This window comes from Peromyscus leucopus, chromosome 2 (assembly GCF_004664715.2).
Source record: "Peromyscus leucopus breed LL Stock chromosome 2, UCI_PerLeu_2.1, whole genome shotgun sequence".
Lineage (NCBI taxonomy): Eukaryota > Metazoa > Chordata > Mammalia > Rodentia > Cricetidae > Peromyscus > Peromyscus leucopus.
This window is the reverse complement of record NC_051064.1, coordinates 63,297,684-63,312,720: the sequence shown is the minus strand read 5'-3', so window position 1 is coordinate 63,312,720 and position 15,037 is coordinate 63,297,684. Positions and strand designations below refer to the sequence as shown.

The window sequence follows — 15,037 nt, the reverse complement described above, 5'->3', positions numbered from 1 at the left end:
GAGGGCAGCCCAGGATGTATGAAATCCTGCCTTAAACAAAAAATTTGTATTGTCAAATATATTCATTCTTATATAACTTTTAAATTTTGTCTCATATAGAAGACTCTCCAAATAAGATCACATTCTCATTTCCATGCCCCCTGTGGTGGTTTGAAAGAAAATGACCCCCAAGGGAGTGGCACTATTAGAAGGTATGGCATTGTTGAAGTAGGCGTGGCCTTGTTGGAGGAAGTGTGTCACTGTGTGGGTGGGCTTTGAGGTCATCTTTGCTCAAGTTTCCCTCAGTGTGACACTCACTTCACTTCCTGTTGCCTGCAAGATACAGAACTCTAAACTACCTCTCCAGCACCATGTCTGCCTGCACGCTGCCACACTCCCAGCCACCACAGTCCCGCCATGATGATAATAGACTGAACCTCTGAAACTGTAAGTGAATCACTCCAATTAAATGTTTTCACTTGTAAGAGTTGCTGTGGTCATAGTGTCTCTTTACAGCAATAGAAACCTTAAGTAAGTCACACACATACCCTACCCCCTCACCCCACCCCTTACCCCTCACACATACACAGTCTCCTCTAGTACTTTTGGTCTGGAATTTCACTTTGGTGTAATTAATAAGATTCAGATGTATTTTTTCAGGATGACTAGCCACTTCAAAGAATAGTCAATGGCTTCCCACTAATTCAAAATTCATCTCCTGACTTATTCAGTCCTCTTGTGCTCTTTGCTGATAGTTGGGTACACTTGGCAGAGAAAAGCTATCTCACGGGTCTCTACTTTCTCAAAGTTTTTGAATCAGTATTTCTAGGTGCTATTAATTCTGGTATTTATATTCTTAATTGTCTTTTTCAGTTTTTAAAGTGTGAGTTCTGTGCTTTGTAGAAGAGAATGGAGCATTCCAGCAAGTTTTCAGTTACTGGAAAGGTTCATGGAGAATAGAATGTAGCTAGGGCCTTTAAGCACTGAGAATTTTCCCAATTAAAAACCAACATCAGCACTGAAGACAGCAGGCTAAATAGCTTAAAGGCAGTAATATGTTTCCCCTTCCACTATTCTGTGGGTGGTGAAGTCAATGGGCAACCATACATGATGGACCGATTCATATTGAAATTTCATGTTTCCAGGGTCCACAGATACAGGTTCTCTGTTATCTCAAGTAGAAGGGAGAGTTTGCTTAGCTATCTTGTGAGAAGTTCCTTATTCCTGTGACATTCAGGAACAGAGCTCTCTCTGTCAAGGAAGCTACTACCCTAGTTCTAGAAGGAGGCCATTAGGACCAGACGCCTGACTGACCTCATCATTAGCCATGTGTGCACATGGCAATACCATCTACATCTGACTAGAGGGTGCCAAGTTGCTTATGTCGATTTGTAAAGAGGTCTGTAAGTCAGTCACAGATGGCAGGCTTTGTCCAGTGTGATCTGTAGACAATGCTTTCTAGTCCGATTCTCCTTCCAACATCACTGGGTAGCTGCAATTAGTATTTCCAAGATAGTAACACAGTACATGATAGTAACTGAGTATAACTGAACATGTTAAAGAAAGTAAAAATGCCTTTGACCAGTTTAATATCTATGCCTGCTAAGCTAGCAAATGTCGATTAAAACATGAAGTCTCTATGTGCAATACAGATGGAGGAAAAAGATAATTAAAATTCAAATCTGCATTAGAAATTTACCTCTAATAGGGAGAATCAGTTTTTTTCCTGGGATGATACCCTGATAGGTTATTCAATCCCAATTCCAAGTGGTCAGCCCTAAACACATGTATATACAATTAGCACCAAAAGAACTCAGTAGGATATATATTTTATACTACTACATTATACTACTGTATTAACTATATATTAATGATAATATACAGATACATTGTTATATATAATATAGTATATAATGTGTATAACAGAATTAAAGAAGAGGTCATGAATGTGAGACAAAGTGGAGATGTTTGAGAGTGTAGGCAGGGAAGAAGGAAAAAAAAAAAAAAAAGCCAAAAAACAAAAAACAAAAAATGGTAAGTGAAAAAAAATCTATATAAAATAATAGCTGATAAAATCCAAGGATGAGGAATTGGATGCAGAATAGGCTAGGGGGGAGTGGGGATCTAATTAGTAGAAAGAATATATACAGAATGAAAAAGTGGATAAACACAGAAAATAAAAAAAAAAAAAATGAACTATGAAAAAGCTGAGGGGACGGATCAGGTCTGAATAGTGAGACAGTTGATGGTGATCTGTTGGGAGGCATCTGGCGTGGTATCAGGTCCTGGCTCGTTGCATGAGTTAGCTGTTGAAACTTGGATTATGCAGGGACGCGGTCAGTGGGAGGAGGGACTGGACCCTGGACTGATATCAGGTCGATCCAGTCGGGGGAGATGACTGGAGGAGGTAGGTGGGAGGTGTGTGGGGGAAGGGAGGGGGGCAGGAGGGAGAGAACAAGGAATCTGTGCTATATGTAGAACTGAATAGTATTGTAAAAAAATAATAAAAAAAATAAAAAAAAAAAAAAGAAAATAAAAAAAATATAAAAAATGCAGTATCAATGTATGAAATTCTCAAAAAATTAAATTAAAAAATTACCTCCATTGTTTAGTGATTATAAGAATCTTGGCACAATTCATAATCTTTAAAGCCTTAACTTTTTTGAATGCAAAATAGACATTGTTGCATGCGTTGTTGCAATGGATAGAGAGTAACTCTGATTAACTTAGGAAAGAAATAACTTATTGAAAGGCTATTAGCTTATGGACTGCTAGGAAACCCAAGAAAGCCCCGCCCCCCAGGAATGAAGGGCAGCTGGTGTCTAGTACAATGGCCAAGATCTCCTAAGAGGGATAGCTGGGTCAGGGTGACACAGCTCGGCTGCTGAGCACGGGGCACAGACTCTGCTATCCCTGGACACTGGATACTGCAGAAGGCGCTGCCATGACTGTGTACCGCTGTTGGCAGGCATGCCACTGGGTACTTGATATCATTGCCTCTAGAATAAATCCCAACCGTCGCTTCTGACATGATCCAGATTCCAAGTCCCTGGAAGGTGTCTGACTATCTGAGCTCAGGTAACTTATCCATACCCAGCCATCAGGGGTGAGAGGAGCAGGTGGTTGCTTTTTTTGGCATTTGTGGAGAGCAGATAACAGACTTCTAGAACATATGTAAATATAAATAAAGATTCAAGTACAGGATTTCAGAAAGTGTTCACTGTCAAAGACAATGACTACTATGCAATGATTTGTTTTTCATGATTACTACCTGGTCATAGAATGGCCTCTAGACCTGTCATTATTTTTAATATACTTAAAAAGCTCTTTAGGGTATCAGTGAGCATCTGAACAGCCCTTGACCAGAGATGACATCAAGGGAGATGAAGCCTGCAAGAATAAGAAGGACATCACAGCCCTATAGTATTTAGATGATAAAGGCAGCATCCCCAGATGGTGGAACAGAGAGTTTCTTCTTTCAGTACCATCAAATCGGAAGTGAGAACCTCAGGCTCTCCAACTCTACTGCCCTTGGTTTTTCAGACTCATGTCTTGAAGACCGACCAAGCTAAGCTTGCTAAGCCATTAAAACACCCAGTATAACATGAAATGTATCTGCACAGACTGTTTTGAACCAGGAAGAAGTTCTGGATTCAGGAATGTGACCAATGGTTCTCAGAGAACATTGTGCAAACAGCCTTTCTAACACAATGGTGCTGAAGACGAAGAGGAAAGGGCTGGGGTCACAGGAGCAATGTGGTCAGTCTCTGGGAGCAAGCACTGAGGCTAGTGATTGAACAGTTAAAAGATGTGACAGTGACAACCAATGAGAATTTGAGCCCATCTGCCTCTCCTACTTCCTATGTCATCCGTATGGCAAGGGAGGCTAAAGCTTCCTGAGAAGTCCTACTGGAGGAACCAACTGCCGCTTGCCTTCCGGAGATGTCCATTCTTCAGCCAGAGTCACTTGCTCTGTGACCAAAGAAACTGACTTCCATGAACCCTACCATTGGGTTTTCTTGGCCTCTGGCCTCCCACTGGGTTTAGAAATTTCTAGAAATTTCTAGAAATCAGAGCCATCCCTGGAACTGCATCTCTCAACCAAAGGTCATACCTCTTATTGGGACACAGTGTGTGCAGGTTGCGCTGCTTTTTCTAGAGTTGGTTAATAGCAACTATTAGTGGCTTCCTGGTTCTCCATGAGGTTTTTGTACCTCTGTGTATAGCCCTGTGTTCTACTTGAGTGGGTCATTTCTTTCCTTCCAGAACCCTCTATTAGTTACTTTTCTGTTGCTGTAATGAAATGCCATGACCAAAAGCACCTTACAGAAGAAAAGGGGTCATTTTGGCTTATGAATCAGAAGGAGAAACTCCACAACAGTAGGGAAGGCTTGGTGGCAGGCAGGAATGGCCACAGGGGCAGAAAGCTGGCTGGCTACATTTCCACTCAAACACCGGAAGCAGAGGGGTGGGGGAGAGTAGAGAGGAGGTGAAGAGAGAGAAGGAGGGAGAAGGAGAGAGAATGGGAGGGAGGGAAAGTGAGAGGGAAAGAGAGGAAGAGAGGGAGAAAGGGAGAAGGAGAGAACACAGGAAGTGGGGTGAGATCATCAATACTCAAAGCCAGTCCCCAGTGATGTGCTTCCTCCTGCATGGCTTCCTCCTCTTGAAGGTTCCGTTACCTCCCAAGTAGTTCTACTTCCTCTCACAACTGGAGAGCGAGTGTTCAAATACATAGGTCTACAGGAGGCATTTCTCAGTCAAACCACAACAGATCCTGATAGCTACTCATGGATATAGGGTATAAATAAATGCATTTCAGTGGCTGCTTTTCCTCTTGGAAATTCTGCCTGACATAGTTAAATATTCTATGTTTCCTTTAATTCAGAAATCTGACATTCACCTTGGCTTAGTGTTAACCAAACCTGCCTTCTTTTTCTCTCCCCATTTGTCTCAAATCTATTCTATGCACACTGCTACAACCTCATGGTCTCTCCTAAATGCCAATGGCTTCAGAGCTGGTTTCTACTCTGAGAAATGAGTTTACCTCCATTTAAATACAATATCCCCAGTGCCTGGGCTCCATTCCCTAGGGTAGCACCTAAACTGCTAACTTCACCCATATCTCAGGGCCATGCCCTTTGTCCTTGACCCCACTCTCCAGTGTCTTACTGCGTTCAGCGATCTTAAGATGAGGACAAGTATTGGTCACTGTCCATTTTCTGCCTGTGTCATCGTCGTCGTCACCTGCCAAGTGACTGTCCTGAATCCATCGCTCTGCTCCCTAGCATCTATCACTTTCCATTCTCTTTTCCAGAACGCTGCTTCCTTGGACTAATGTAGCGCCAGTGAGTACCTTTTCCTCCCTCAATTCCCCAAATAAACCTGCCCAACCATTCAACGTGTGTCATTTAGGAAGATGACAAGCACTGGTGATAAAACAAATGTATCATGCCAGAGTAAATGAGCATCAGTCTAAATTTAAAGCCAACAACCTCAGCTGTGGGCCTCACTAATCTGGGAGGCAAAAGCTTTAAACCCTCTCATTCCGTGCAGTCCTAATTTGTAGAGACGGCAGCAGCAGCTCTCAGATAGGGACTCTGTAAGCTCCTTGCACCCTTGCCTATGTATTTTCCTATTCATCTCCTCCTCAGCACTTTTACGACTATTTGTTTATTTTGCACGTATGGATGCATGCCTGGGCGTGTGTATGTACGCCACATATGTGCAGCTGTCGGATTCCCTGGAACCTGAGTTATGTGCAGTTGTGAGTTGCCTAATGTGAGTGCTGGGAACTGGGCCTAGGTCCTCTGCAAAACTGCTCAGCCATCTCTCCAGCCTGCTTCTTTGGCAATTTTTTGTGACAAGATGTTGTGTTCAAAGGCCCAGCTCCTCCTGCCTTCTCTGAGACATGGGACATCCTGTCTTCTCTCTCCTGTGCCTTTGACTTCTTTATATTTACAGGATCCTTCATAATATATTCCTACAACAAATGTCTGAATATTTATGTTTTCAACCAGCTTCTTCTTCCAGTGCTGCTAACATCTTCCACCCCTTCATACTCTTCTGGAGGTGCTTAGATTCATGCACTAGGTCATTTTCCATCTCCTCCCTCCTCTACTTATTTGTTCAATTGACAATATGTTTCATGTATGTGTATGGGGAACAGTTTTAACTTATGGACACATTGCAGAATGTGTCCAAACAAGCTAATCAACACATGTAACACTTCACCAACACCCCAGTTTTGAGGCACCAAGCACATTAAAGATACATTGGCAATTTCAAAACCATGCAGTACATTAAGCATGGTTATCATACAGAGTAATAGACCACAAAAACTCACCCTTTTAGACTGACAGAAAACGTGTACCTTTTTAAAAATCATTTTGTTGTCTCTCCCCATCTCTCCTCTTGTCTCTGATAAACCTTCTACTCTGTTTCTACAAGATTGACTTTTTATATTCCACATATACAGGAGGACACACAGTATTTATCTGTTGGTGCCAAGCTTATGTCCCTTTTCCTCATTTACCCATATTGTGACTGGCAGAAGTTTCCTTCTTTGGGGCCTGTGTAGCATTACCTGATGTGTATGTACAACATTTTCTTTCTCTATTCACACACTGATGGACACTTATCCTCAGGTCTGCTGGTGATGTCTTTTGTATGCTGTGAATATGTTGCTATGATTGATGGATAAATAAAATGCTGATTGGCCAGTAGCCAGGCAGGAAGTCTAGTATAGGTGGGATAAGGAGAGAGGAGAATTGGGAAGTGGAAGGCTGACTCAGGAGATGCTGCCAGCCACCGCTGCCATGAGAAGTAAGATATAAAGATACTGGTAAGCCACAAGCCATGTGGCAAGGTATTGATTTATAGAAATGGCTTAATTTAAGATATAAGAACTAGATAGCAAGAAGCCTGCCATGGCCATACAATTTATAAGTAAAAGTCTCTGTGTGTTTACTTGGGTCTGAGTGGCTGCAGCAGCCAGGTGGACACAGGAAAACTCCAGCTACACAGGTCACTTATTATTTTGACTATTGTGAATAATTCTGTAATGGACATAGGCAAATATCTCTTGGACATTTTCTTTGGTTATATCTGAGAAGGCAGGTTGCTTGATCATATGCTAATTCTACTTTCAGGTTGTCAGGTAATTCCCATTGTATTTCCCAGTATGGCTCTGGTTTCCATTCCTACCAACAAGGTGTAAGGGTTCTTCATTCTCCATATCCTTGCCAACACTCACTATAAGCATTTGCTATCATTTGGGATGGGAACAGAGTGGACAGGGCAAGTGGACAGGGCAAGTGTGAGGTTAATTTTTCACTGTGTGTCTATATCATTTACTATGTTTTTCTTCACATATGATGTATATAAAACACACTTTAGATTGTTTTACAAAGGAGGAATCAGAGAATTGGAGCTTTGCCCTTGTTACCATGGTTTTGCAGATGTGACAGTTCATTTTCTTTGTCATCTGGACCTGACTTATAGTCACGTAGGAGACACACCTCTGGGCATGTCTGCAAAGGGGTGTCCAGAAAGGGTAAGCAAGGAGGAAGAGCCACCCTGAATGTGGGTGATATTATTCCGTGGGCTGTGGCCCTGGACTAAATTCAAAGGGAGAAAGAAGGAAGCAAGTTGAAGGGCAGCCTGAGAATGGATGCCATGTGACCAGGTGCCTCAAGCTTGGGTGGGGTGGATCAGAATTCATCCTCCTGCAGAAAAGGGGGAAGCCCAAAGAAGCCTTTTCTCCCTCAGGTTTCTGTTGTTGTTGTCAGCTCTTTGGTCATGACAATGAAGGAAGTCATGAACACAGCCTGCTTTCATGAAGTGTGTACCTCAGGACCATCTTAAGGTTTTGTCTTACCGGAAGAACATCTAGCCTTCGTGCTTTTGGGGTAGGTGGTAGGCGTTCTTTCATGCGGTCTCCCACAGGTTTCAGAAGATGTCTGCCTTCTAGTCAGTTAGGGCTGCTTGGGAACAGGGCAATATTAGCAGATCTTCAAATAGGATACAGAATAATAAGAAGCATGGATCATAAAAGATGAGAGTACAGAGACAACCAGATGCCAACAAGTCCTCCTTCTTCATCATAGCGGGAAGACTTGCAGGCCTTTTGATGTGAAGAAATCACTGCAGGCTTGGGTCAGAAGGTGTTATCTCCTGATAAGATATCCAAGGGAGAAGGTACAAGACTCTAAGGACTGTAAGAAACAGGTTAGGGTCCCATCCTGCTCCTACAAGGGACAAGAGGGCAAGAATTCAAGGAGTGTGGAGCGGGTGAAACCTGGAGCAGCTGGGCTGGGTTGGCTGTGGGCTGTGGGCTGTGGGTTGGGCGAGAGATGGAGAGGAGTCAAAATTAGTTTGATCCGGATTCCTCATTTGAGTGCAGCAGAGGTGGTGGACCAAAATCACATTAGGAACGCTATAGCTCAGGGAAAACTGTAGTGGCCGCCAATGGCATCTGGTATTGTCCTTCTGCCACTGTCTTAAAAGGGATTCTGAAGGGATTTTCTTTCCCTTGTTCCTCCAGTCCTCCACTTGCGTTACCAGCCTAAGTGGATACTCCCCAGCTGGCCATGTCCATCATCACAGTCAGGTCTGAGGATTCCTGATTATACTCAGAGCCTGTGGCGCTGCAGACACAAACAGTCGGTAGTAGACAACCCTGTTGTAACAAACCATGCTTTAAAATGTAAACCACGGTGAATTTTCCTCAATTGTCCAGAAGCAACCTTCGCTCTGAGCCTGGATTAACCATGAGAGAGCTCGTCAACATTCCACTGTTACAGATTCTCACCCTGGTTGCCTTCAGTGGGACTGAGAAACTTCCAAAAGGTTGGTCTGCACTATCTTGCCTTAAAATGTGTGTGAGCTTCATGGTGGCTGATCGTACTATGATGTGTTTGGGTGAGGCAGGGGCGGAATGTATGGAGGAAGAGACACGTTCTCCGATGATAGTTGTCTTCTAAGCTCTGTGATTAAAAACATGATGCGTGTGGAGCCCTCTCGTTTAGGGAGATGTTGCCGGGTAGACTGTGAGTTATGGAGGTCTGTTCTGTTTCTTTCTCTGTGTGTCAAATGTTGGGGTGGTCTACAGGGGTGACAGAAACCATTTCATGCTGGTTTGCCAAGAGCATAATCCACCCCACTTCCAGATATCCAGAGTGTTTTGCTCCGAAGTAAAAGCCATTTTTATTTTCAAGTTTAGCTTTTTACCAAACTCTTAATGAACATTTTAGTAGCTAGAAAGCAGACCCAGAGAAAGATGCACAGAAGGTCCCTGTAGAATAATAGCCTGGAGACATCGCCGTAATTTTGTTACTGGCGTTGTGATTTGGGCTTGACGAGAGATTGCACTGGTTTTTTTTTTTTTTTTTTTTTTTTTTTTTTCAGTGCTTTGGAATGTACCGGAAATAACACCACCTAAGGGGGAAAGCAACTTAAGAAAGTGACAAACACCTGTCACAGCAGCAGGAACATTCACAGTGCTGTGGTTTCTGGCCAGAGTATTATGACAGTTAGAATCAGGAAGAGTGGAAAATACGTGATTCGCAAAGCTACTGGGTCTTCGCTGAAATCTTTTCAAAGCAAGACACGAAGAGGCAGACTGAATGTTATTAATAGTGCTGTTAAGTGAAGAGGGCTGGGTTTTAGTCGGATGAATTATTTCCCGTTTCAACAGAGGTGCCAAAGCACTGATGAAGTTTACCTTGAAGAATCAGTGAAGGTGGTGTCTGTGGGTGCGTGGGAAACACAGCTTTAGGTTCTGTAGTTCCTACAGTTTGGGAGGCAAAAGGTCAAGGATCCCATGTAAGTAACAGACAGTGTTCTTTCCAAACAATCTGATTGCATGAATTTATTTATTTATTTATTTATTTACTTCTTGCTTCTCTTTTTCCATTTTACTCGGACAAAGTGGTTGGTTTCTTCTACTGTACTAAATCATTTACATCACAATGCTACTTTAAGGCATCTTTAGATAAAAAAAGAATCTGGACCTTTAAAAATAGCTAATAATAGCCAGAATGACTTACCACTGGCTTCGGGTCATTCTAATACTTCCTGATCAGACCACGGATGTCCGGAAGAGCAACACCTGGCTGTTTGGACCTGTGGCTCCTAATAGGTCTTATTCATTTTAATCTGTACCAAGCAGTTACCCACAATCGAGGAGGATGTGAAGAGGGCAGCTCTTTTGAAGTTCTGATCAAACCTGGTTGCACAAAAAAAAAAAAAAAAAAAAAAAAAACAACAAACCCTCACCAAACACCTCTCTATTTGTATGCTAACTTAGAATCTGGAGAGAATTGACTTCTTTTTAGTCCCTAGCCATCCTAAGCCTTTACTCAAATGCATATTATCATCTCTGTTTTGTTAACTTCAGAATCATGGCACAGGGTAGCAATAACAAGTATTCTAGCTTTTAAAGAAAACCACCAGGATATCGATCCAATTTGACTTTTTTACAATGTGTTTGCTGCAAATTTTAAAGTTAAAACAGTAGTTTTCCTAGCCTACTCTGTTTATTGTAAAAATTGAAATTAATATTGGTTTCACTCATGTTGGCCTTGTCCCCAAACACCACTTCTAGGTGATTAGACATCTGCTCGATGTACAAGATGACTTCTGAAAGCAAATAACATCAGGAAACATGAAATCTTTAAGATTTTAATGTTGTAATATGTGACATATTTTGTTAGAAAAGAGCCATTTGAATGTATTGTTTTCTTAATTATCAGTGAAGATGATGAAGATGTCCTGGCTGAACTAGCTCACGGCAGTTCTCAGTAGCTGGCAGAGGATAGCAGGGCAGAGTCTGGTAGAGGGTGTACTTGTTTAGACTGAAATCAAGGGACCTGCGCAGTGGTGTGTCACTGAATACAGTCCTGTTTGGTAGACAGGGCAAGTCCAGAACAGATGTACTTAAAACAGGGCTGTTTAAGGCTAGGGAGAATATTCAGAGGAATCATGTCTCCCTCCATATACTGTTTTCATCATAAGATTATCCGGCTTTGTAGATTAATGGTTTATTATTTTAGCTTTCAATTATTTGAAACGCCTAGCATTCTGACACCAAAAGAAGAACATCTTCGTCTTTCTAGATCACCTTAACTGGTGAGATTTTTTTTTAACCTCTCAGCCATCTCTCCAGGCCCTGAGATTTTTTTTTTAATGAGTTTAATTTCCTCACCTCAAGCAGGAGACTTTTAGAAATCATCATGTGTGAAAGCAGCCAGCGTTTAGTTGAATTTCCTCAGCCATAAATTTTAAGAGCACTTGCTGATTTATCAGGGTGTATTAAGCATATGGTGTGGTGTAAAAAATAAGAGCAGAAGATTCACATTAGCAGAATTGGAGTTATTTAATATGCACAAGGATTTCCTCACAAAATCTCACTTTCAAAACGACCCATTTACTACCAAACCTATGGTGTTTAATGTCTAGTTTCTCTTTAGATAAAGTGAAGAAGCCCTGCCTGTCTTTTAGATCACATGTATGCAGGGACAGGATTCACAGATTCCACTTATGACTCAGTCAGAGCTGACACAGCTGTTGTGAACCCCATCCAGGACAGCAAGTCCTGGGTGAGTGTTTCATACTGACACTCATTGTATGTGTAGGAAAAACAGCTGCTTTACGTCATTGCTCATGGGAGGGGGGGAGAGTGGGAACTTCATAATGTCTCTGAAGGTGAAGTAGGACTCGAGGCCACTGAGGAGGAGTGAAGGGGACATCCTCGGACTGGTCCATTCAGGAAGATGACAGAAGTACACAGGCCCAGTAGAGCATCGAGGAAGGGCTGCAGATGGCAGTTTAAGAGTGATTCCAACCTGGGAATTTGTTTCCCTGTGTCCAGCAAGCACTACATGAACACAGGAGTAGTGAGGGCAGGTGTTCAGATGAATTCAGGATCGGCGTTTTCAGAGGCCATGAAGCAGAAGAACTTGAGGGTGCAGAATCTGGGGTTATGTGAAAAATACCAGATGCTAGAGTTCAGACAACCAAGAATGGGAAGCAGGTATTACAATCAATTTCCCCTTTCCTGTCCCCACCATCTTTAAGGAAAGCATGTAGTCTCTGTCTTGGTTTCCTTGTGGATGAAGCAATGCCATTATCCACTGTCACAGTAAGGCTTCCCCATGGTTGCTGTGAGGTAATAGGTAGCATGCTTTACTTGTGTCCTTACAGGATGGTGGCTTAACCCAAAGGAACACCTCTGAGGGATGCAAACTGTGCCATTCTCGAAGGCTACACAGAACTCCCGTGAAAGTCCATCCCAATGGAATAATCGAGAAGATATTCAGTTTTGAGGAATTAATGACCCAGCTTTGAAAATGGCTGAATGTCATTCTAGGTTAATCGTACAAGTTACAAAGACATTGTAACAAAAATTTTCATTTCACTGCAATTAAATGAGCCAGCTATTAGAACACATCAGATAACAATCAATACCTATTATTCTCTCTGAGGGATCTGAAGAATTTCCAATACCAAAGTGTTTACTTAGACTGAAAAAATAAAGAAGCAATGTTATATTGATAATAATTAGAAAAACATGAATTTTTTAAGGTCTCAGCACCAAGTTTTTTCTTTTCTTTTCTTTTTCTTTCTTTTGTTTTGTTTTGTTTTGTTGAGTCAGGGTTTCTCTGTGTAGCCCTGGCTGTACAGGAACTCACTTTGTAGACCAGACTGGTTCAGAGATCCGCCTGTCTCTGCCTCCTGAGTGCTGGGATTAAAGGTCTGACCTCTCAGCTACCAATTTTCTTAAAAAGAAAAAAAAAATGCACCTGGCTTCTTTGCATTTGGGCACGTTCATTAGTCATGGTTCAGCCAGAAGTCGGTGTGTCAGCGCCATGTTCTAAGCCCACAAAAGACAAAGGAAGGTAGTATCATGACCTCCTCATCGACACCTAGAATTCAAGTTAAGTTTTCTGTGGATCCTGAAAGGGTTGCATTCATCCTCATGTGTTTGTTGTTCATGTGGTTCTTGGATCAGGAGAAAAGACAGAGGTTTGGTTTACACAGGCTCTGGCTGGGATGAAAGCTGGGTGAGGAGGAGAGCAAACAGGAAGAGACCTGCTGAGCCGATCACACCCTCCAGTACAGCTACATGGTGGTATCAGCGAACACTTCAAAGGGAATTCAAGGGGAATTTGAATAGCTTTGGAAGATGGGCAAAATGGATCTGGAAAACTTATGTTCTGCTTCTAGAAATTAATACTGATTTAAACCTCCCATTTTCTGTGCATAACCGTGACTATAACATACATCCACTCTAGAGTTCAGAGATAGGTTCTCTCTCTCTCTCTCTCTCTCTCTCTCTGTCTCTCTCTCTCTCTCTCTCTCAGTGTGTGTGTATGTGTGTGTGTGTGTGTGTATGAATACACACACACACACACACACATTTTCATGTGTAAGTGCAGATATGTGCAAACTGAGGCATGTATGTGGAGATCTCTTGTTTGCCACTCTGTAAGGCAGGTTAGCTGGCCGGCCAGCTTCCAAGGATTCCAGTCTCCATCTCCCACCCTCCCCCATAAGAGCTCTGGGATTACAGACACGCCTGCTACAATCTCAGCTGTATGTTTACTCTGGGGATCTGAACTCGGGTCCTCATGGTTTCACATCAAGGACCTTCCCACTGAGTCTTCTCTCCAGCTCAGACACAGGGCCTTTAAGCCACCCTTAACCCTGAAATTCATCTTTACCACTTCCTATTTTGGAAATGGTTACAAAAAAAAATGATTTAACTATCCTTAGTCCTTGTCTAGTTTACAAATGCTTAATTGTACTTAACTCTTATTTTATTTATTTATAAATAAGATAGTAAAGATGACATATGGGATGGAGCACATAGAAGGTTCTTGAACAATTTTAGGTATTGATATTACTGAAACCAGAGTCAGACCAAGACTGTCACATCACTGGATGTGGGAAGATGTTAACACGATACTGCTCTAAGTGACACCTCGTGTGTTTCTCTGTGTCTAAGATTTTCAAGATTTTGCTGGTTGTATCTTGGTTCTTCAGTCTTAACTGTTCTTAGCAGAGTGTGTATCACCACCACCTCCACATTTCTGCGTCTGTGCACAGTGAAAGAAACTGATGGATCGAGTTTATTTTTAAAATAAAAAATAACACATGGTTGTTAAGATTTATTTTGAAAAGACGAAGTAGACAAACAAAACAGAAAAGGCTACTTCTGCTTCCAAGACAGTTGACACGCCATGTTTTTTTTTTTTCTGTTTTGCTCCTCTGCCTGACATGTTTACCTTTCACGAAAGCCTGAGCATTTTTTATTATTGCTACCCTTCAAAGCACTATTTTGCAATGATCTCATCCTGTCTTGTTTATCAGACAGTGTTCTGAAATATATTTAAGGTCCAATTTTCTGAGAAAAAAAAAATAATTCTCCTGATTTGTCCTGCTTCAGTAAAAAGATTCTAAACCACATCCAGTTTCAAACAACCAACAAATCCTGGAGATAGTCAAGAATCAGCAGGCACAGTATTGTTGTAGGCCGTTTTCACCATCAAAGTAGTCCCAGAGCATGGAGATACTGTAGTTCAAAAGTGACTGATGGATGTGTATGAAGGGGTTGTCTAGGTGTCTTTTTCGGCTGCTCTTTACCTTATTTTTGAGACATGTTAAATCTTCAGCTCACTAATTCAGCTGGACTGGTTGGCCAGTAAGCCTCCTGTCTCTGCCTCTCTAAGGCTGGGATTACAGACATGTGCTCCTGTACCCAGCTGTTTCACGTAGATCCTAGGGGACTAAACTCAAGCCATCTCTGCAGCTTAGACGTGATTGATTTTTAAGCATTATTTGTATTAAGCATTAATATAACTTAACTATAAATGTATGCACTTTAGTTTATCAATAATAGCTATTTAACAGTTACTAGCAAAATTCCAGGAAAAAATAAAAAAGAGCAATTCATTCTTGCCAGTGCAAACCAGCTCCAGCAGACCATAGCAAGAAGACAAAACCACCTGCTCCTGTAGCTGGAGAGCTTCTCTCCTGGTCCCGCCAAACCCTGGCAGTC

General features: G+C 42.0%; 1 protein-coding gene across 1 annotated transcript in view; it reads left to right on the top strand.

Annotated features, from left to right (window-relative positions):
• Nucleotides 1–8,604: 8,604 nt before the first annotated feature.
• Nucleotides 8,605–15,037, top strand: part of Musk (muscle associated receptor tyrosine kinase) — a 95,684-nt gene continuing 89,251 nt past the window's right edge. The window contains 1 exon segment of the mRNA XM_037202632.1: nucleotides 8,605–8,826. Within this exon segment, the coding sequence (XP_037058527.1) occupies nucleotides 8,748–8,826 (79 nt within the window). The 5' untranslated portion in view covers nucleotides 8,605–8,747.